This window comes from Carettochelys insculpta, chromosome 1, assembly GCF_033958435.1.
Source record: "Carettochelys insculpta isolate YL-2023 chromosome 1, ASM3395843v1, whole genome shotgun sequence".
Taxonomy (NCBI): Eukaryota; Metazoa; Chordata; order Testudines; family Carettochelyidae; genus Carettochelys; species Carettochelys insculpta.
The window spans coordinates 45,439,347-45,460,557 of record NC_134137.1 but is presented as its reverse complement, the minus strand read 5'-3'; the positions used below and the strand labels follow the sequence as shown (position 1 = coordinate 45,460,557).

At 47.7% G+C, this 21,211-nt stretch overlaps 1 protein-coding gene across 1 annotated transcript; it reads right to left on the bottom strand.

The window, feature by feature from the left end:
- Positions 1 to 1,462: 1,462 nt before the first annotated feature.
- Positions 1,463 to 21,042, bottom strand: IL17D (interleukin 17D). The gene is made up of 3 exons (XM_074982100.1): positions 20,912 to 21,042; positions 20,325 to 20,623; positions 1,463 to 3,317 (listed from the first exon to the last, which is right to left on the bottom strand). Exons 1-3 carry the CDS (start codon positions 20,924 to 20,926, stop codon positions 2,999 to 3,001), a joined length of 633 nt encoding a protein of 210 aa, XP_074838201.1. The 5' UTR covers positions 20,927 to 21,042; the 3' UTR covers positions 1,463 to 2,998.
- Positions 21,043 to 21,211: the final 169 nt, after the last annotated feature.

Genomic DNA, 21,211 nt, shown 5'->3' with positions numbered 1-21,211 from the left:
GGCTGTTGGATCAGCAACTGCCCCAACCTGAGCAGCCTAGGGCTGGGACAGCCCTGCTCCAGGTTCTGAGCAATGGCCATCACTGCAGAAGCAACAGCCACCAGGACCAGAGCCGCCCTAGTAGCTGGTAGTCAGCCCCTGGTCCACGAGCAGTGGTTGGGACTGGAGCCAGAGGCTGACAATCAGTCTCGGGGGGGGGGCGGGCGGCTCCAACTGTTAGTCTCCCTCCCCCAGGGTATTTTTAGGAAAAGTCAAGACCTGGTTGTGGGTTGCCTGCTGCTGTGAATTTTTGCTTATTGGCTATGCCCCATCTATGACTTTTATTCCTATACCAGGGACAAGATATGGTGCTTACACGTTACCTACCAACACAAAAAGCCACATCTAATGTAGTGTGACTGATTTGAATTCATTGCTTATTCAGCCTGTTAATTTCTGCTGTGCTTGTGGGCTTTCCCATTCCCCACAATGCCTGCTGTGCACTGTGGGCATACAGGAAAAGGCCTGATGGTTTGGGCAGTGTTTGCCTTCCTGCAGGCACAGCTGATTCTGTCTAACATCAAGAACACCTGCATGGGCCAAGTATAATTCTGAGGGTGTTGATGCTGCAAATGTGTGACTATACAAGCACATTATCCCCATTCTCAGGAGCTTCCTGATGAAAAAGCTGTCTTATTCTCCCTGTTGAGAGAGATGGCTTGGCTGTGTGGGCAGACAGCAAGTGGCTGTGCTACAGCTGGCATTTAGCAGAGAAACGGCCCCTCCTGGATGACTGGAGAGGGAGAAACGCCGTCTTTCAGCTAGCTAGCATGTGCTAACAGCTTGTGGGTACCACGGTTAGTTCCCTGCTTAGAAGTGCAGACCTCTGCAAAAATGTGAGATCTTACTGCCCTCCACTGGCTGTCACATGCTGGGGAGATCATACCGAATCTACCACAGACATAGTGAAACTGGAGTGCTGCTCCACCCTCTGGCTGGAAGTGATTTCCAATGTACGCTGGCTGTATAGGTAAATTCATTCTCAGTACCCCTCTACCACTATAACAATTGTTCTAGCACCCCGACATCATAACGACTGATGGTTCACAGGGTCATAGCCCTTTGCTGATCATGCACAGGAAAGACACTAACACAAGTTGTACAAGTAACCAAATTACATTAGTTCTTATTGTCAACATGCCAAAGCTTGTGACTTTAAAGGATACAGCCATCATGACTAACAATTAAGAGGCTGATAGGGAATGAGATAAAAAGTTTGCTCATCTCTGTTCTGGATTCTATGTCAGCCCCCGCCCCCCCCCCATGATTTTTGACCCTATAATTAGGAGCCAGTGCCCACCCCCCCACCCCAACTAATGTAATCCAAGCTGAGAGAAATTTCAGTTATGTTCAGATTAAAAAAAAACCAAAACCTTTTGGCACATGTAAGAAAATAAGTATGTAAAATGTAAAAAATTTATTAATCAGCATATAAACGTGAATATGCACACATAAAACAGTAACATATTTCAATATTTTAATGAGATGGATGAGTCTGAAACCCAGCAGCCCCTTACAAAATTTCATGCCCCTCCTGAGGCCCACCCCTCCACTTTACACTCCCCCAATGTAGAATACTTTTGTCCGTGTGCCACTTTAGTATCTGTCTTTTTACTACTAGAAAGATTTAACCCATATTAGAAAAGTTAATATTAAAGTTTTGTAACATGTAGGCTGTATTTTTTCAGCAGGTCTGATATTCTGAGTCGTGCGGAGAATTCAGCAATGATCGTAGAATGTCTCCTTTCATTGAGTGTTGTAGGAATAACTTTAGCAAGTCAAAGTTGCTGAAAACTACTAAGAGGAAAAGGTCCCAATTTGCAGACTCTGAAGCTACATCAACACTGATCACAGAAGATCAACCACTCAGGTTCAATCTTCCAGGACACCATTTTGTGCATGTGTGAAATGGTGTGTTCCAGAGTCAACGTTGACCCCAGAACTCCTCACAAGCCATGAGGATTAAGGAAGGTCAACAGGAGGAGCGCTCCTGTCAACCTTCTTCCATGAAGACAGGGACAACAGTCAGTGGCTGAGAAGTTGATTTCAGGTACACACGTGGCATACCTAAAATTGTGTATCAGCCATGGACCTTCTCGGTGAGTGTAGACATTGCCTAAATAGCTAAGGGTGTAGCAGCCAAGAATCTCACTTGGAGTTTTACAGTCTGTAGTGTAACAAGAGGCCCTCAGCAATCTCACTTGCAGGTTGAAACCCTCTAGTCCAGCACTCTCTTGGCTGGCAATACGCAAGGTCCAGCATTATTTTAGCTAGCTGGTCGATGACTTATCATGGGTGTGCCCAAGTTTCCCCTGGTTCCATAAAGTTAGTTTACAGCTACCAGTCCTAGCTGTCGGTGTTCTGTGCTGTTATTTACCCCCAAATGTCTTCTAAGATCCCAGTGAGCAGTGGGAGTATTGTCTAGCAGCATTACCAATATTTGAGCTCCCATGGTCCGGCAAATTCTTTTGTTTGACATCAGTCAGGTCCCAAGGCTGCTGGACTAGAGAGGCTCAACCTGTACTGGCTTCCTTTCTACTGCTACCGTGATGGTACGTGTGCTGTAGTTAAGTGATTTTTTAGATAGAATTAGCAAAAGGCTTAAAATAACATGATTATAAAGTACTGGCCACCAGTATGTTATAAAAGTAGCTAACATTTCGCATGGTTATAGCTCCATATAAAATTCACCCAACCTAAGCAAGGATAGAATAAAACTGTGTTTAACTTGAAGCAAAAAAACTCAAAGAAACTGAGCTTAGAAAAGATCCTTCTTACTTCGTGTATCTTTTCTGCCATGGCTGAGTAGCAATTTGCTGAACATTGCCACTCCCTTATAACTGCAGCAGGGATAGCTAGAAAGGCAAAAATGACTTTCTCCCTGTTGCTGTAGCATCTCCTGAGTCAGTGAAATATTAACTTCACACTAATGTTGTACACCAGGTTCCCTGAACGTGTCTCATTCAGATGCTGGCTTGTCATTCTGGTTTACCAGTAGCTTCATTTCTTGCTTATCTATACTGGAATTGACACTGTCTGCCTCCTTTTCCTGCTCAGGTACACATGTGCACCCCACAGGGACAGTGACATAATCCTCTGTGTACACGTAGCGACCCCCGGCACAGGCTGAGGTACGGCGCAGGATGACGGCTGGCATGTACACTGGAGTGCTGCGGAAGTGGAAATTCTCCTCGCTGTAAGGCCCCATGAGACAGCCCTTGCACAGACAGTACGCTTCAGGAATGTATTTGGGATACCTTGTTGGGTCGTAGGAAATTCTGCAGGGAAGTAAATAAATATTCATGTTGTGTTTTTATGTAAGGCATCTGGAAACCATTAGAACAAATGTTGACATCAAATCACATTATATAAATTGTCGGGGTTTTTGCCAGGCAAAATAGCTGTAGCTATTGCTGTTGTGCTGCTTTATTGCAAAGTGGAAAGAAAAAGAGCAGGGCAGTTACTGAATGGATCAGGATCTGGGACACTGGGATCTGACTCGCCTTAGTTTCTAAAAATCCCGGCTTGAGAGAGTCGGACACAGACCTGTTTTGAATCCTGAACTCGGCGGAAAAGCAAGGGCTAGGCTGACAGGAGACTCTAACACCTTCAGATCTTTGGGCTGTCTTTCACTGAAGCTCTCTGCAGCTTTAAGGAATACATATCCTTTGTTACTGCTGAATCCCCTCCAGGAGTTAGGCACCTTAGTCAGGTCAGCTGTTTTTCATAACCAGAGAGAACCTCCCCCACCCAATTTCCGAGCGGTTAGGGCACTCCCCTGGGCTGCGAGTGGCCTCCTGCTCTGCCCAAGTTAGAGCCTGTACTTGAACCCATATTCCTGCCTGGCAGTGGGAGTGACCAAACCACTAGGCAAAATTGGGCATTCTGAGATTAAGCTCTCAGTTTTGGCTGGTGACACCGGCCCCATGACTCAAAGAGAACAGCTTCATTAGGTGAGATGGAGAAGGCTGCACCACAGACTACCCCAAAGTTTGGTAGCTCATGCACTCTCTGAGGATGTGAAAGACCTGGGGTCAAGTCCCTGAACCAGATCAGGCAGAAAGAAGCTCCCAGGCTTTTGGGTAGACTCTGGCAGGCACCTATCAGCCAGCCACACAGGTGTGCTCTGGGCACTCCTGCTGTAGCAGGCCCTGCTGGTGTGATAGGATGGGTCAAGAGAACCTTGCAGGGCTTAGATGGGAGCACAGGACACAGAGCAGCTTATTAGCTGTGGGGCAGTGACAGGACAGGCTCACTGATGGAAAGTTAGACAGTTGTGGGGATTTAGGGGCCTTCAGCATTGCCTGGCAGCTGAGCAGGCACCTTGTGGATGTCAGTGGCAGCTACACAGACAGTTCTCTACATGCCTATGCGACTCTAGCCCCAAGTACCCACTTAGAGGTGACGTGCAAAACCATTTTTATTTGTTGCCTTCTCCTGCTATCTTATGAGGCGGTGGTTGTGTGTTATTTTTATGGAATAATTTTTGAGAAAAAATCTAGCTCTAGGGCAGCTTGTACATAAAAATTAATCCACAGGACAATTCCCCTGGCCCCCAATCCTCCTTCAAGAGACACGTCTGCTGTGCCACCTACAAGAAATCAGCTCAACAACAAGGGTTTAGTTGTAGATTCAGAGAGAACTGACTACTAAAACTATAACTCCACAGCCCAGAACTCCTAGTCAGGTCCAGGCTTTGGCCTGCCCTGTGCCCTGCGGCAGGACCAGATCTCTGCTGAGTTGGCTTTGAATGTTTTATCTGAGGACCATACGAAACCCTCACCTTAAACTGTGGAACTCATTATTACAGTACATTAAGACCAAGAAAACATAAAATCACCACTAATAAAGTTTGCAGATGACAAAAAAAATTGGGAGAGTGGTAAATAGTGAAGAGGACAAGTCACTGAATGAGCACCATGAGATGGATCACTTGACGATTACCTGTTGTGTTCATTCCCTCTGACATACCTGGCCACTGTTGAAACACAGGATACTGGGCTAGATGGACCTTTGGTGTGACCCTGTATGGCCATTTTTTATGTTCACTGATACAGAGCCATATGGATTGCTTGGCAACTGGCTGCAAGCAAACTGTGTGTGTTCCAGTATAGTGAAGTATAAATGTGTACCTCTAGGAATAAAGAGGGTAGGCCATTATTACAGATGGTGGAACAGTGATTCTGAAAAAGATTGGAGGGTCATGGTGGATAACCAGATGTACATGAGCTCTCAGTGTGACACTGTGGCCAAAAGAGCCAATTTGATCCTGAGATGCATAAACAGGGGAATCTTGATTGAGAGGAGATTATTTTACCTGTGTAGTTAGCACTGGTCTGACTGCTGCTGAAATACTGACTCCAATTCAAGAAGGCTGTTGATAAATTGGAGAAGGTTCAGAGAAGAGACACAAGAATGATTAGAGGATTAGGAAACGTACCTTAGACTGAGCTTCTTGAGTTAATCACTGCATCTAGTTTAACAAAGAAAAGGTTAAGAGCAAGAAGTGATTAGTCTGTAAGTAGCTACAACTACGTGACAGAGAAAGGCCTAACACAGTCCAGTGACTGGACACTGAAGCTAGGTTGGACATAAAACCTGCACTTTAAACTGTGACAGTAATTAACCATTGGAGCAACCAATGAGGCTGACGGCCGCTGCAGACCCTGGGAAAAGGTGTGTGGAGGTGGGAGGTCCAGCTCTGTGACCTGGAAGGGGTGGGGCCATGGGCAGTCAGCTCTAAGTGCCACCCCCCAGCCATGTGCAACCAGAGCAGTGCTGCTGTGGCACTTCAAAGGGACTCGGAGCACTAGACCCCTTTGAAAGTGGGGGGTCCAAGGCCAACTAGCCCCTTTGTCCCCCGCCCTTCTCCCCCGCATCAGCAGGCCTGGTAACAGCTTACCAAGATCTTGGTGTATTCTCCATCGCTGACCATTTTAGCTCAAGACTCAATGTTCTTCCTAAAGATCTGTGCTAAGAATCAGTTTGGGAACTTCTATTACCTGTGTTATACTGAAGGTCAAGCTAGATAATAACCTGTTCAAGGCTTATGAACAAGAACTTAGCAAGGGTCAAAGACAGGTAGGATGTTTAGCCAGATAACAAGACTATCCAGTTATAATAGTTAATGATTAAAAAATAGAGTATTGGAAGGGAGGCAAAACCCTAAGCTTCAGGATTTAAACCAATCTCTAAATTTTAGGACCATGATTAGAATTTCATGGAGGGCAGGTTACCTCACCTCTGCCTACTCGGGGGTTCCTGGTCTATTGCCTGAAAAACATGTGGTGCTAGACATTGTTGGATACAGGGTACAAAATTAGATGGACTGTGAATCTGATCCAGTCTGATAACACCTGTGTTCCTATCAGAGAGTTAAAACCTCTATCTTCTTGAAAAAAGAATGAAGTAATTTACTTGTGTGTCATGCAACCTGATCAGGTCATTACCACATTACATTCTCTACATCACCCAGGTCTAAGCTGACATGTTGCTTTTTGAAATCTCATTTCCCAGCATCCCACAAGCCTAGGGTCAAGTTTCACGCCCACTGCCTCAGTATAAAAGCTCCAACCTGTTGCTGTATCTTTCTTTCTAGGAACATGCTGTTGTGTGCAGACTTCAGGGATCCATTTCAGTCAGAAACAACTGATGTCAGCACTCCTGTAGTAAGGTACATTTGAGCAATCAGTGCATAGTTTGGGTTGCACCCTGCGCTATGTTGTTGGCTCTTAAGTGTTGACTTATCCCACAGAACATGAATAACACCTTTATGCTCAAAAGTCAATAGTGTTACAGGTCTTTTGCAACCTTCCTTTCTTCACTCTGCCTGCTCCCTTTCTCTGGGGTAATACCTGTGTGCTTCAGGGTTACCTCAAGTCAGATCACTATGAAACAAGATTTTTGGACCAGCAAAATGCAGACACTGAATAATTTTCATTTCCTACATTGATATAAATAAAACCCCCATCCCACACTGAACTGTGACTAGTATTTCCTATGTCATGCACTTCTTCCACTTGATTTAGACTGTTGTTAGACCCCATGGAAGTGCATCTTGACTAGCTAATAGAGGTTTCTCGCTTTCTTGTTTCTTACCTTCACTGATCCATCCTGAACGTTCTGTAAGAAGAAGGGTATGTTTTCTAAATTTCACATGACAATGGGGTGGGAGAGGATCACTTGGAAAAGATAGAGTGGGAATCAAAATAGGTGTTGTATGGAAAGTGTCTTACAGTTTGAGCTGTGGGGCTGCTCCCAAGTCCAAAGTAATAAAAGTAGTGGAAAAAAACAGAGCTGATTGTGAGCCAAAGCTTGGATCCAGATTCTGGAAAGGTTTTGGAGCCAGACTAGAACTTCACAGCTGTTTTCCCTCCATAAAATGGGTTGAAACAAACTCTGAAACCAAATGGCCCTGAACTTTGAATCTGGATCCAAATTTCTGAGTCTTGAGCCCAAATCTTAAAAGAAAAGCTTTCCTATAAAGCCTCATTGTCTTTCTTTCTTCAGTGTGAGGCTGAGTTTTACCCTTTGAGATCATCAGGTAGCTGTCATGAAAAAAGTGTCTGTTTTAATGTCTTCCTTTCATACAGTCTGTGCCACTGCCCACCTGCCCCTGTAGTCATGTGTAGAACATGAATATTCATGTACAGGGCTCATGTGCCTCCTCAGCTGCTGAAATAAATGCAGCTTTATCGCTTAGAAGCATGCAATCCATAATATACTCATTTTTTCCTTAGGAAAGAACTAAAAATGTTTTGTTTATAAGAAGTAACACTACTGAATAGTATTTTAATTTCACGTGACACCTTCCCACATGCAACTAAAGTTGGGACTGTGTAATCACCGTATGAGTGGGGGTTAATGCTAAATGGCCATTAGACAGCAGGCTAAACATACAGATGACTGAAATGATTTCCTGGCAGTCAGTTCTACACAGATGCCGTGTTTCATGTCTGTTCTAAATACATTCTTTACTGAATTGGAATGGCTGGTGAAATGTGATTAGATTTTGGCTTGTTCTTTCTTGTGACCCCTTTGCGTGCATTAAGAGCTCCCAATGAAAAGCAAACTTCCTGATGTTTGCTTAGTATGATGGCAAACTCTGAACATTGTTAGAAAGTGAAATGCTTGCAAATCACTGACTTGTCTGAGGATCTGGTTATCCTGTAGGTCTGTGCCTGTAGGTGATGCATAATCATACTTTATCACTTATATTCCACTTTACAATTTCCCAGTGTTTTACTTGCACTCAGTCATATTCAATGTGGGGCTGAGCATGTGCCACTCCACTGAATTACAAAATCAGTGTCAATGTGTCCTTTTACATCAGCAGTGAGTTGGCCCAATACATACGTAAAACAAATTAAAGTGTAAAGTGAATTGATGGAAGAACCATAGCAACACGTCCAGTAGAGAAGGAGGTACCTTCCCCTAAAAAATATTAGCAGCATTAAAATGTGCATCCTGTAACTGTTCAGCATGTTCAATGGGGGAGGATGCTTAGCATTCTGGAATGCTGATAAAGTCCAGCTGACCATGACACAGCTGCATGAAACTATGGATCTGATTAATAGCAGACTTGTGTTCTGCTGCACTTCTGCGCTATTCCACTCTAGCACATGATAATGCTGAATTCTGTAAAATCTCCTAGATACAGCCCTTGACACTTTGGCACCTGGAAGTTGCGGGGGAGGATTAGCCTAATGAAGTGCTGTATATTCATCGCAGCACTTCATTAGTAATCTCCCTGATTACCATGCCCCCTTTGAAGTTCGGGGCAAGTGTCGACATAGCCTCAGTGTTATTCGGCAGGACTCAACAGGAGAACAAGACGGCCAAGACGTGCCCAGCAACTTAGCCCGTTTAGGAAGTTTTGGAGATGTTAATGTATTCATCTTACCATATAATGTACTAAGTAACCCACTACTGAAGTAACAGCCTCTAACTATGCTGTAAAAAGGAGATGGTGACCATTTCAGTAGCAAAGACAATGCACTGTACAGAACACAAAAAAGGCAATCTAAGGGTTCTGATCTGCTTCAGGATCCACTACTGTGCACATTTCCATCAGGCATGGAGGTTGCAAAAGGGGCTCTGAAGAGGATGGAGAGAGGCTGTTCTCAGTAGTGAGGGATGGTGGAGCAAATAGCAATGGTCTCGAGTTACTAGGAGGGCAGAGGGGGCAAGTGTAGGTTGGATGTTAGGAAAAACTATTTCACCAGGAGGGTGGTGACGCACTGGAATGTGTTACTGAGAGAAGTGGTGGACTCTCCATCTCTAGATGTTTTTAAGTCCTGGCTTGACAAAGTTCTAACTGAGATGATTTAGTTGGGGTTGATCCTGCTTTAGGCAGGGGGTTGGACTCAATGACTTCCTGAGGTCCCTTCCAGACCTAGGATTCTACGAAAGCTTGGGTCCTAGAAGCAGACACAGAAGAAGCTGTAATGGGGAATCCAAAGATGAGAGGGACTTAATGGGTATTTTTCATAATGTATATAATCACCTAGAATCATTGGGCTGGAAGGGACCTCAGGAGGTCATCCAGTATAGTCCCCTGCTTCAAACAGGATCAACCCCAACTAAGTCATCCCAGCTGGGACCTTGTCAAGCTGGGACTTAAAAACCTCTAGGGATGGAGACTCCACCACCTCTCTAGGCAACACATTCTAGTGCTTCACCATCCTCCTGGTGAAGTACTTTTTCCTAATATCCAACCTACTCCTCTCCTCTTCTGTAACTTCAGACCATTCATTGCTCTTTGTTCTGCTATCTGACACCGAGAACAGTTTCTCTCTATCCTCTTCTTGCGGGACTCAGGGAGAAGTGAGGTTTTCGGTGGGACTTGAATGTCATTCCTATACATACGTACACGTACATTCCTATACCTATCTGTTTAATGCAGCTGCCCTAGTGGAATGCATCACGCACCCGCTCCTACCTCACAAGTACCTGTAGAGTGGAAGTTTTGCCTGGGATGTCACTGAGGACAGGACTTCGACCACGATTCTGGGATTGAGAAGCGGACCCAGCGAACATTTAATGGTGTATCACTTCACTTGTGGAGTGACTCCTCTCACATCTGTAAAGTTGCTCATGGGTCTGTTGAGCCAGCATGTGGCTCCTCTCATTTTAAACGAGGGCGGCTCCTCCTGGTTAGGGCACGAAGCACAGTGCAGCCGGCAAGCCAAGCACTAGAACCAGCCTTCTGAAGCAGTGCTGGACTGGAGCAAGGACCAAGGAGCATAGGACCAGCGCCCCAGGGCACCATTTCAGATTTTGGGCTGGGCGGCGGTGGAGGACGACCTCTGCATGCTGCAGTAGTGGGGGAGGACAGTGTCAAAGTGGGGGCATGAGGGAGCAAAGTTTTACTATTTTGAGTCATTTTGTGTCATCTGCAAATGTTGCCACCTCACTTTTTACCTCCCCTCCCCCCCCATTAAGATAATTTTTGAGTAAGTTGAACAGCACTTGTTCACCTACCCTGGGCAACACTATTTATTTCTGCCCTTTGTTTTAAGTGGAGTATCTGGCAACATTTTTATGATCATCAGTTGATCATTTCAATTATTTGAATGCCAAATCCTTTGTTAGCTTAGCATGGGGACAAGTATCAGAGAGGTAGCTGAGTTAGTCTGTATCTTCAAAAACAGGAAGTCCTGTGGCACCTTATAGACTAACACATATTTTGGAGCATAAGCTTTAGTGGGCAGTCTTAGTCTATAAGGTACCAAAGGACTTCTTGTTGATTTTGTTACCTTAATCACCCTGCCTCCCTCTGTTTATGAACACCCTGCCCCAAAGGCAAAGATGGGAGCAGCACAAGTCCTTCTGCAGTTAAAGTACATGCCCTAGGCCAGGAGTCAGCAACCTTACGGAGGTGATCTCTACGTATGGTCCAAGTGCCGGTGATACTTTTTAAAGTCACTAACTGGCCCTCTTACAACAGCTTCATTAGTAAATAAATTAAAATGCAGAGCTTCACCATTAAGATGGTGGTTGCCAGGGCTTTTTTCCCAGTGTTGCGCCACAGAACAGCATTCTGCCGCTTTTTTCTCCTGCTGACGCCATTTTTAAAAGGTGGTTGGGCAGCTTCCAGACACCTGCTGTTGCCAGCCCTTGCCTTGCTCAGGTGCTTGGTTGGGCTAGGGCGAAGGGTGGCTGGTGCAGCCCTGAAGCTGGTGGGTGACAAAGGGGGAACCAGAGCAGGGAGGGCAAGAAGGGGGGATGGGCTCAGAACTGGGGGGGAAGTGAGAAACATGAAGGGGGTGGCTAAGGCCCCATGCAAGGGAAGATGGCCCAGGCCCCATTGGGGGGGGGGTGGTTAAGCCACCCCAAGGATCAGCTCAGGCCCCACATGGGGGGGGAGGGGGTTGGCTCCGGCCCCACGTGAGGCGGCTAAGTCACTGGTGAATGGTTTGGGCCCTGCCGGCAGGCAGTTGAGCCACCTGGGGGCAGCTTGGTCCCTGCCAGGGGGGTCAACTAAGCCACTGGGGGGTGGTTTGGGCCCCTCCTGGGGCGGGGGCAGCTCGGGCTAAGCTGCCTGGAGGCATTTTGGGCTCTGCTTAGGGGAGGGGGAGTTGGGCTTTGGGGCCAGGGCAAGGGCAGTTTGGGGCTTGAGTTCTGCCACCTTTTTTTTTTTCCCCTAGAAATAAGGCACTGGCAGTTGGTACCATTAGCGGGTCTTATGTTAATCCACAGGTGCTGGCACAGCTTTGAGCAAGCTCCCTGCTGCAAGAGGGAGGAGCGGGGTAGGGCTGAGCACCCGCCTCACGTGCTGATGAAAATAGGCCCATGTGCCTCTCTTGGTCCCTATGCCGGTGTTGCTGACCCCTGCCCTAGACCTAGTTACAGCTCTTAAGCAGCCCTCAAATACGAAATTCAGAGGTTCGAATTTTGGGGAGGGGGCTACAGCAGCTCCCAGTCCCCCCCCGAATGGCAACCCAGCCAGCTTCTCCTAAAAGCAGCTGTCAGTGACACTGGTGCATATCCATGTACTAGTGTTAGAAAGGAGGAGCAGCCTGTGAGTAGAAATATGACTATCCACAGTACAGCAATCCACAGGTTTCCCTACTGGCTGCCCTTTTAAAGGGCGTGGCTAATTCTGGGCCCCTTCCTGGGAAGTGCTCAGCAGAGCGAGTGAGACACTGAGCACACTCAATTTCCATTGACTTTAATTTAGTGACTTCAGTTTGCTGGTGCTTTCCAGCTCTGCAAAGTCACAGGGCGAGCTGCAGAAAGCTCCAGGTCCATAGACTGATCTGCTTTGGGCAGAGGGGGTGGGATTTCAGTATCAGGCAGATGCACTGCGGCATCCCCCTCCCATGGGTCAGGTACTGCCAGCAGCAGGATCCTGGCCCAGACAGGCCTATGGGCTGATCCATATGGCGAGTCTGGCAACTGCTGCAGGGCAGGAAGCCAAAAAATGATGTAGGTCTTGAAGTTTGTATAAGCAAATGAAGGAGCAAATAGGAGAATAGCAACAGAGGCGAACAGCAGCCAGGGAAGAGGCTGCAGCTGGACCGTGCTTGCATTCTTCCAGCCTCAGCCAATTGCTTTAAAAATGTGTCCATGGGGCTGAAGATCAAATTAAGCGCTTGGATGAGGGAATGCAGCAGGTGAGCATCAGACACTTATGTGACAGGTGGCCCAGCTGGTGATGCTCTCATGTGAATGGAAAGGTTATACAAGGAACTGTGATAAACAGCAATGTGCTGAGTGGAGGCAGGTGCTCTGGGGGAACTGCAGGGCTGAAAGCTAGGCTGGGACTGACTGAACCTCTTCATTATTAATGCGGGTGAGGGTGGGCAGGTATAAACAGGATGTTTATGTTAATAAATGCTGCAGATGATTCCACACTGGCAGCTGTTGGAAATGTTACGTGAAGACATAGAAATAATACCAAAGATACCAGACAGATTAAAATCAGGGTCAGAGACCTAAGTTTTGGGGGGAAAAAAAAGCAAATGCACTTGGAAAGCAAAAAAAAGGCTCATAGAGCTCTTGAATGGCAGAGAGTAAAGTGGAGAGCAGTCAGGCTGTGAGTGATCAGGGTGATTTTGTGTGTGTGGGGGGTGGTGGTCTAAACTATGTGCTTTTAGACACACGGCAGCATGTCACAGCACAGGGGAGGGAGAAATCCCTCTTCACTCTCATCAGGGTGACCACAACTTCAACACTCTCCTCACTGCAGGGCACCCAGCCACCAGAAAAACACTGACAGCTCTACATGGGAAATTCAGAACAGCGCCACAATGGATCAGCGAGGTAGAGGGCAGAGGCTTGTGAGGAGAGAATAAATAGGAAGAAGCTTAGCTAAGAGTCTGCTAAAGTGGGGATGGTCATTGTCTCTGGTGACTCGAATGAAAAAAATCAAGGAGGCAAAGGAAATATTTAGGGTGGCACATGAAGGGCTAGTTAACCACTGCACCCACTTACCCAGAGGAGGGGTGATTCTCCATCACCTGACATCTTGAAAGCAAGACTGAATATCCTGTTAAAAGACACCCTATCACGCAATGTGTTGCAGGCTGAATTATGGGTCAAAAGTCTATGGCTTGTGATATAAAGAAGGCCAGACGACCTGAGATGATAACCCCTTCTGGCCTCAGACCTCTATGAAATCATAGGCTGTCATTAAGAATTGACAGTATCACAGGTAGCAGAGGACAAGAGAAGCCATGTCTTCAATAAGATTGTACATTTTTATTATTTGTGTTAGGAGGGCTCCTGGAGCCCCATTATAGTCATGATGTAATAATACACTGAATAGCCCGTCCTGCCACCGAGATCTACTTTTAGGCAGGGAACGTTAGGTCTCTGCATCACTGGGCCAGTAAGATTGCAGCCGAGGCCCCTCCAAGTGTGTGGCAGCTGTTTTCTGATTACTTCATGAACCCCAATGGAAAATTTCAATTAAGAACAGAAAACCAGTATGACTAAAAGACAGGAGGCATGTCCGCTATTGAACACATTGGCTGTGTCTACACTATGAGATAAAATCGATTTTTATTAAAATCGATTTCTTAACGCTGGGTTTTAACCTTTCAATTTTGAGCATCTTCACCTTCCCACAAAATTGACTTACTGCTGCCACACACAAGTAGCTTAAATCAAGCTTAAATTGAGTGCTGCTGTAGTGTATTGTGAGAACCCATCCCACAGTTCTCTGAGCCCTGTTGCATTCTGGCCCCCACAAATAGATGTGGGTATATGACGCCATCTTCCCACATTTCTTTCCCCTGCCATGTTAAGTATGTTTAAGCAGACACGCGTGCTGCATTGAAACAGTGTTCCTAGGATTATTTTGGGCTTGGAAATTGATTTATGCCTCCTGAGAAAGAGGACTCTGAAGTAGACATGGGGTGCCACACTGAAACTCAAATGAATCATCAGTAATGGCCCAGGGCGGCTAAAAGACATTGCACTTTCGACAGCCATGAAAATTGTGACCACCACGGAGGCCCTTTCAGGACCTTTTATCTGGAGTTGGGCCTCCTACCAAAGAAGCCCTTTTGTCTAAGTAGACATGGTTGCTACACTGACATGCAAATGCTCCATCAGGCTACAAGACCCCCCTGACTATAGCCACATTGCCACCTGGAAAAGACGACCCTTAGGACAAGAATATTCCCTGCTGCAAGCCTTACTTCAGCAACTGTGGTAATTGCATAGCTAATACATTGCTTTCATTGAAATATGTACGGCTTGGGGTGGCTAAAAGATACACCCCCCCGCCCCCGGTCTACAGCTAGCCCCCAAAAATTTTTATTGCCAAGGGAGAAGGCTCCTGGGCAGCTACAACACCCCCAGCTACAGCCAGCCCCTGAAAATCGTGCCCCTCACCATGCGCAATCTGCCTGGTACCTTGCGCAGCACGTCCTTTTATTGGTTCAGGGTCAAGCCATGTGATGCGGTTGGGCGCGGGAATGTTCCGGACTGTGTGGCGCCTCTGGGGGTGAGGGAAGGGGCGGGGGGGGATGTGCGGGGGGGTGGGGGGGGTCAGGACAGTGTGTAAATGGCTGAAAAGAAGTTTCTCATACTACCAGCCAAGCACAACCCCCACCCACAACCTAGCTGACACATGGTACAGGAGGCCAGTGCCTAGCGCCAGGTAGTGCAGAGAAAAAGGCAGCTACACAAGCACACACAGAAGCACAGGCCCCACAGCTGTGGTCCTCGCAAGGAAAAATAAAGATTTTTTTCTTCAGCCGCCCATGACCGTACAGCCATGGGCTTGCAAGTGTTGAATTGTAACAGTCTTTCCTGTTGCCAAATTCCTCTGCAATTGAGAGCAGTGGAGCTGAAAGAGGCCAGTGCGGAGAACTGTGATGCATTGTGGGGCACATACGGGACATATGTGGAGGCTAAGCAATTTGATTTAAAGACAGGCTGCAACCTTACTACCCTTCATTTGGCATGTTAAATTCTAATTGACTCTTACACCTGTCAGGTTACTATGATGTTAGCATTTCAATATCACGTAGATTTTAGTGGTCCATACATTGAGCTAATGGCATGTACAGTGAGGCCAGGCACTTGGAAAAATCGTGCTAACTGCCTTAAAATTGATTTTATCTCATAGTGTAGACATAGTCTTTATGTTTTCACTGAAACTGCCACTGGTGCTTCCCATGAACACCCCCTTGCCCCCCATATCACCTAATTTTCCTCCTTCAAAAACCCTCCTCTGCCCCAGTGCTGATAGACAGTGAGGTCAATGACATGCAGCGACCACTGCCTGTTTCCTTGTGCTCTCTCTCTCTCTCTCTCTCTCTCTCTCTCTCTCTGACTGTATCCAGCTGTTGTCTCTTGTCTGATATCAAGAATATATCAAGAATAACCCATAAACTCTTGGTGACAGGGAACGTCATTCTGTTCTGTCTTTCTGTTTGTACAGTACCAAACACACTGGGTTACTGAGCCCTGACTGGGGCTCTTGGTAAAACAATAAACATTAAAAGTCTAGTGCATGGGTGTCCAACCTTTTGGCTTGCCTGGGCTGCATTGAGTGAAGAGGAATTGTCTTGGGCCGCATACAAAATATATAACATAGTTAATGTATATAAATCACGTAATAATGTTAAACGTTTACAACCTTGTGGGGCCGCATTACTAGCTGTCCAGGGCCGCATGTGGCCCGTGGGCCGCGGGTTGGACACGCCTGGTCTAGTGTTACTTGAATGGCTCGAAAGAAGTTGGGGCTGTCTGACTGGCATAGTCAGAGACACCAGGAGGAGAGCGCGGCAGATTTTTGGCTTTCTGCTCCCCCTTTTCCTAGAGTGTCCTTGGTGCTGGGTGGACATACTGCTGTGCCTGTGCTGAGTTTCACTGAAATCAAATCTGTCTGCCAACACAAGTACGGTGGCAGAGTTGAGTCCTTGATTTGCTATCTTATCCCAGGCAGAGCAAAATCCGGTGAAGACCAACATATAGCCGAACAAATGGGTGTGAGTTACTTAGCTTATTAGCACGTGCTATTCTCAGCATGTCAACATATTTGGGGTTTCTGTGCATTTTTATGTAACTATAAAAAGCCTTAATATTTACAAGAAAATGTAATATTCCTAAATATACTAGTTGGGCTACAAAGAGTTCCTTGAGCAAATGAACTGTTTTGATCTCAGGTAGGATTATTTTTTGAGCTAAAAACAAGCACGGAACATGCCACAAAGTAAATGTTTACTGGAGGTCCCTAGTGAGGTGGTATTTTTATCTTCCCGTGTGCTGCACGACTGTGACTTTGTCCTTCATGCAGAGCATTGTAACAGAAGCATGTATGAAATGTAGAGAGAAATAAGTCCTTTTCGGTTTGGGCTTGATTATTAACTCTCGTGTTCACTATCTCCTCTTAAAAGATTGAAGATAAAGGACCCTGTCCTGCATTCCTTCTTCAAGAAGGTCCAGAGAAGTACAGAGGGCAGATCACAGCTGGTTTCCCAGGCTTTAAAAACCTCCCATTTTACTTTACTTCCAAGTGTGGGGCCTGGCATTCAGAAAGGCACGTGCCAACCCCCGAGGGTAGTGTTTGTGGCAGGAATATGAAGGCACATCCCTGGAACATCAAATCATAAACATGGCCCAGGGTGCACTCAGATGCTTTTTAGAGACCAGGACAGAGTTCTGGCCTAAGATATATACTGTTACAGAATCCATGAAGCTCATTGTTATGCTGTGTCCACACATGCATGCACGATGGGCTTTTTTTTTTTCAAGACTATTTTTGTTACTCAACAGGATTATTGCCCATAGCCTCAAGTGAGTTCTTGACTTAAATCCAGGCATTGTGAGAGCAAAGGGCCCCCTACCTCCACAGTCTGATCTTTTCTGGATTTCTCAAAATCATTGTGTTCCAGTGGGAAAAACAAGATGGGAGTGGAAGCCCCCCAAAAAAGGTGGCATGCCCAACCCCTACACAGCAGTAATGTACACAGAGGACAATTTGCACTGAAGTTTCATCTTAACTTTCAGATCCCAGGCTAAATCATCAGTCTGCAGCTAGGAAAACCACCTTTTTGATTCTGATGTGGTATGGAGGACCATAGGAGCCAACTATATTGCTGATTTTGAGTCCCCCTTCAGAGTATAATATAACTACACTTCTGGGTCTGGCAGCTTTTCTTTATTTAGTAACAGATATTTTTAAGTGTACCATTGTCTCCCTCTCTTTGAGGGAATCATCTGAATTATTAATGACTCCCACCACTGTTAACATTCTGCTCCTCTCAGTTTTCTTCATCATTTATTTTCTCTGCTAAAGGTAAAATGCCTCCTAAAGATGGGATTTGCTTTATTGCCAGTGAATTTTTAGGCTACCGAGTCATGTTTCCTGCTGTAACTGACAAAATAAATATTCTGAAAATTCACTGAAGAGGTTACTGCCCCTTTGTGCCAGTCCCTGTTACACCAGATTCCTCTTCTGATGCAGGCTTTAACCAGGAAAGATTGTGGAATTAATAACCAGTGTTACCTTTCCAAATGGTGTCTATATTAAGTTCCACCTAGCCTAAATCTTTGGTTACGTGAGGCATGCAAGACTGCGTTTAAACTGCAGCCTGATTTGACCGGCTGTGGGTGTGCACCTCCCTGGAACAGCTACAACATCACAGAGGATTCCTAGTAGCAGTTTTCAAGGAGGCAGCTGACTGCCCATGGGGCCGTGTGCAACATGTGCCACCTTTTGGATGGCGGTAAGAGGCTTCTCAGTGAAGAAAAAAGTTTAATGCCAACTCCATTTTCTTGGGCTTTTCTCTTTCCGCCCTGTTTTGTGCATCTCTCTCGCAGCTTTCAAGTTTTACCTCACCATACAATATTTTCTTACCTATTTCTAACACTTGGTCTGTTTTTGCTAATAGCTTTATTAACTGTAAGGAGCCAGGAGTTTCACAGGGGCCCAGAGCTCCTGGCCACCACTACTACAGCAGCATCCCGGCCCAGCTGAATTGCTGTCAGAGTGGTGCTCAGTGCAGCTGTGTGGTTTGGGGGAGGTGGGGCACATGGTGGGCTGGGCAGCATTGAGGGCTAACTGCCGCACCCCTTCTGGGGCACAGAACTACCCTTCCTCTTTCCCTGGGCCCATGGTGGCTGTCAGCCCTTCTGGCCAGGTCATTCAAACCCAAATTAGACACCACAGGGAAAGTCAAGGTGACTCCTCTATCAGCATTGACAGCAGAGGGGAGCAAGTGGGCTTCAGCCTTTTTTGGGGGACATGGGGGAGGCAAGGGTAAAATCGTGGCCCCACCAAAGCCCCATGGCAAAGTGCCACAGGGCCAGGATTTCACCGTCAGAATTTACACTCTCTTGTGTGTTCCAGCATCACTGGTCTATGTGCAAACCATTGTGAGACATTCTCGTAGAGGAGGGGTCAGCAACCCCTGGCATGGGTGCCAAGAGTGGTACAAAAGCTGTCATGACTGAATGTCTGTGAAGGTTAACAGAGGGCTCTTGGTGGGGGCCAGTCAGGTAAGCCAATGGGAGGAAAAGAAATTCTTTGAACTGAGAACAATTGCGGTTTGAGGGGTCTCTGTCTGTGTGGCTGATACAGAGAAGGCAGAAGTGATTGATCCTAATCAGCATGATCAGCCATAGATATGTAAGTAGAAAGGAAATGTTTAGTCAGACATAATTAAGTTATGGTTAGTTTAAAATTGGTGAAGGACTTCTCAGGCCAGGTTGATTTTTTCTGCTGTACTCTGTAACTTCTAAGATGAATCCAACAGAGGTAGTTTTCTGTGCTCCAATAATAATAATCCTTCGTTGTTTTAATTACATCTAGCAACTAAGCAGACTTATTTACTTTCTTGGTATTTTTCCATCTTTTATTTTGTGATTAAATTACATTTTTAATACAATGGTTTGACTCCTATGTCCTAAAGAAGGCTCTGGGTATATCCATGCCTAAAACTGAAAGGTCAATTATCAGATTACAGCTTAATTTCTTCCTTTTTGATTTCAAAGTCTCTCCTAAGGGAGACATCCCAACGGGGTCTTCCTGAGTTTTAAAGAGGCGTTTTCTCACTTGGGTTGTCGTCACTACCTGCCAGGGTCATGAGATCTGTGACCTTAGGAAGTTTTTTTTTTTTTTTTTTTTAAGCAAAGCCTGTGGAGGCAAAGTATTTTAAAGGTTTTTGTGGCCACCTTCTGCACTCGGAGTGTCAGAGTGGGGAGGCAACCCTGACATGGTGAGCTGATTTTCATCAGCACATGAGGAAGGAGCTCAGCCCCGTCCCTCCTCCCCCATGCATCTGGGAGATTGCTCAAAGCCACGCGTCTATGGATTAACAAAGACCAGCGAATGCTACCAACCACCACCTACATGGTAAAGCTCTGCAACTTAATTTATTAACTAATTAAGTAGTTGTAAGTAGGACTCTTAATGCCTTTAAAAAGTATGACCAGCACTGGGGCTGTACAAAGAAGTCAAAAGGTGGAAACCGGGCCCTCTGCCTGGGAAAGGTTGCTGACCCCTGGCACAGAGAATCAAGCTTAACACCTCTTTGTACCAGGAGGGTTAATGGTGCCAAGTCGACACAAGAGACCTAGGCTCAGGCCGCTGCAGCGTCCCAGGCAGGGTGATGGGAGGGAGCTGAGGGCTCTCAGGCTCAGAGAGGTTTTCTGCCCTCCCAGCCCAACCCCCACCCTTTCTGCTGATCCATTCCCACCTCCTACCCAGTGAGCGCCCGGGCCCCACCCAGCCAGCCGCTCCCACCCCAGCTCCGTCGCTGCGAGCCCTGTGTCAGGGCCCCGCCCCGCCCCTGGCTTGTGCCCGGGGGCCGCGGCTCTGTCACCTGTAGGCCCAAGGGGAGACGCTGTGCAGGTTGACGGGGAGGCGGCCCCTCTTCTCGCCGGCGGCTCTGCCCCCTGCCGGGCAGCTCTCGTTGCGGGCCTTGCGCAGCGGGTCCAGCTGCAGGGTGTGGTGGAAAGCGCTCAGCATGGCCGCGCTCAGCCGCCCGTACAGCTGCTCCAGCAGCTCCTCCGGCCGCTCGCCGCAGGTTCGAGGCCGCCCCGGCCGCCCGGGCGCTTTGAGGGCCTCCGGGGCGGGGAGCCCCAGGCCGGCGAGGAGCAGCACTGCCAGCAGCGCCCGGCCCTGTAACACACAGCGAGACGCGGCGAGTCCTCCTGCGCTGCGGCTCGCCAGGGCGGCGCCCCCCTCCGGGGCTGGGCGCGGTAACCGCTGGCGGCTGGAGCCCGCTCGCCCGCCCGCCTCCCTTCTCCGGCCCGCACAGGGGCGCCCCCAGCCCGGCAGGGCAGCGCAGCGCCGCGGGGCAACTGCAACCGCTACCGCTGCCCCAGCCTGGCCCGGGACCAGCGGGCCCCCGGGGGCGCAGGGCCGAGCAGCGCGGGGCTTTGCCCTGAGCCGCCGTCCCGCCCTTACCTGGCCGTGCCGCATGCTGGCCGCGGCGGGTGACAGCGGAGGGCGGCGAAGCGGCTCCGCACCCCGGGCTCCTTTAGCGGAGCTGGAGCCAACTGGCCACGTGCCCCGCGGCCGCTGCCAAGAAGCGTCTGGAGGCGCCCGGCGGCGGCTCGTTTCCCCCTCTCGGGCTCAAAGGGCCGGGACTCGGCCGGGGAGCGCTGGGTCCCGCCAGGTGCTGCCGCGATTGCACCGGGGCCGAAACCCGCCGCACAGCCGGGCCCTGAGCGCCAAGTAGCGCTGCCCTCCCCCCCCGCAGCCATC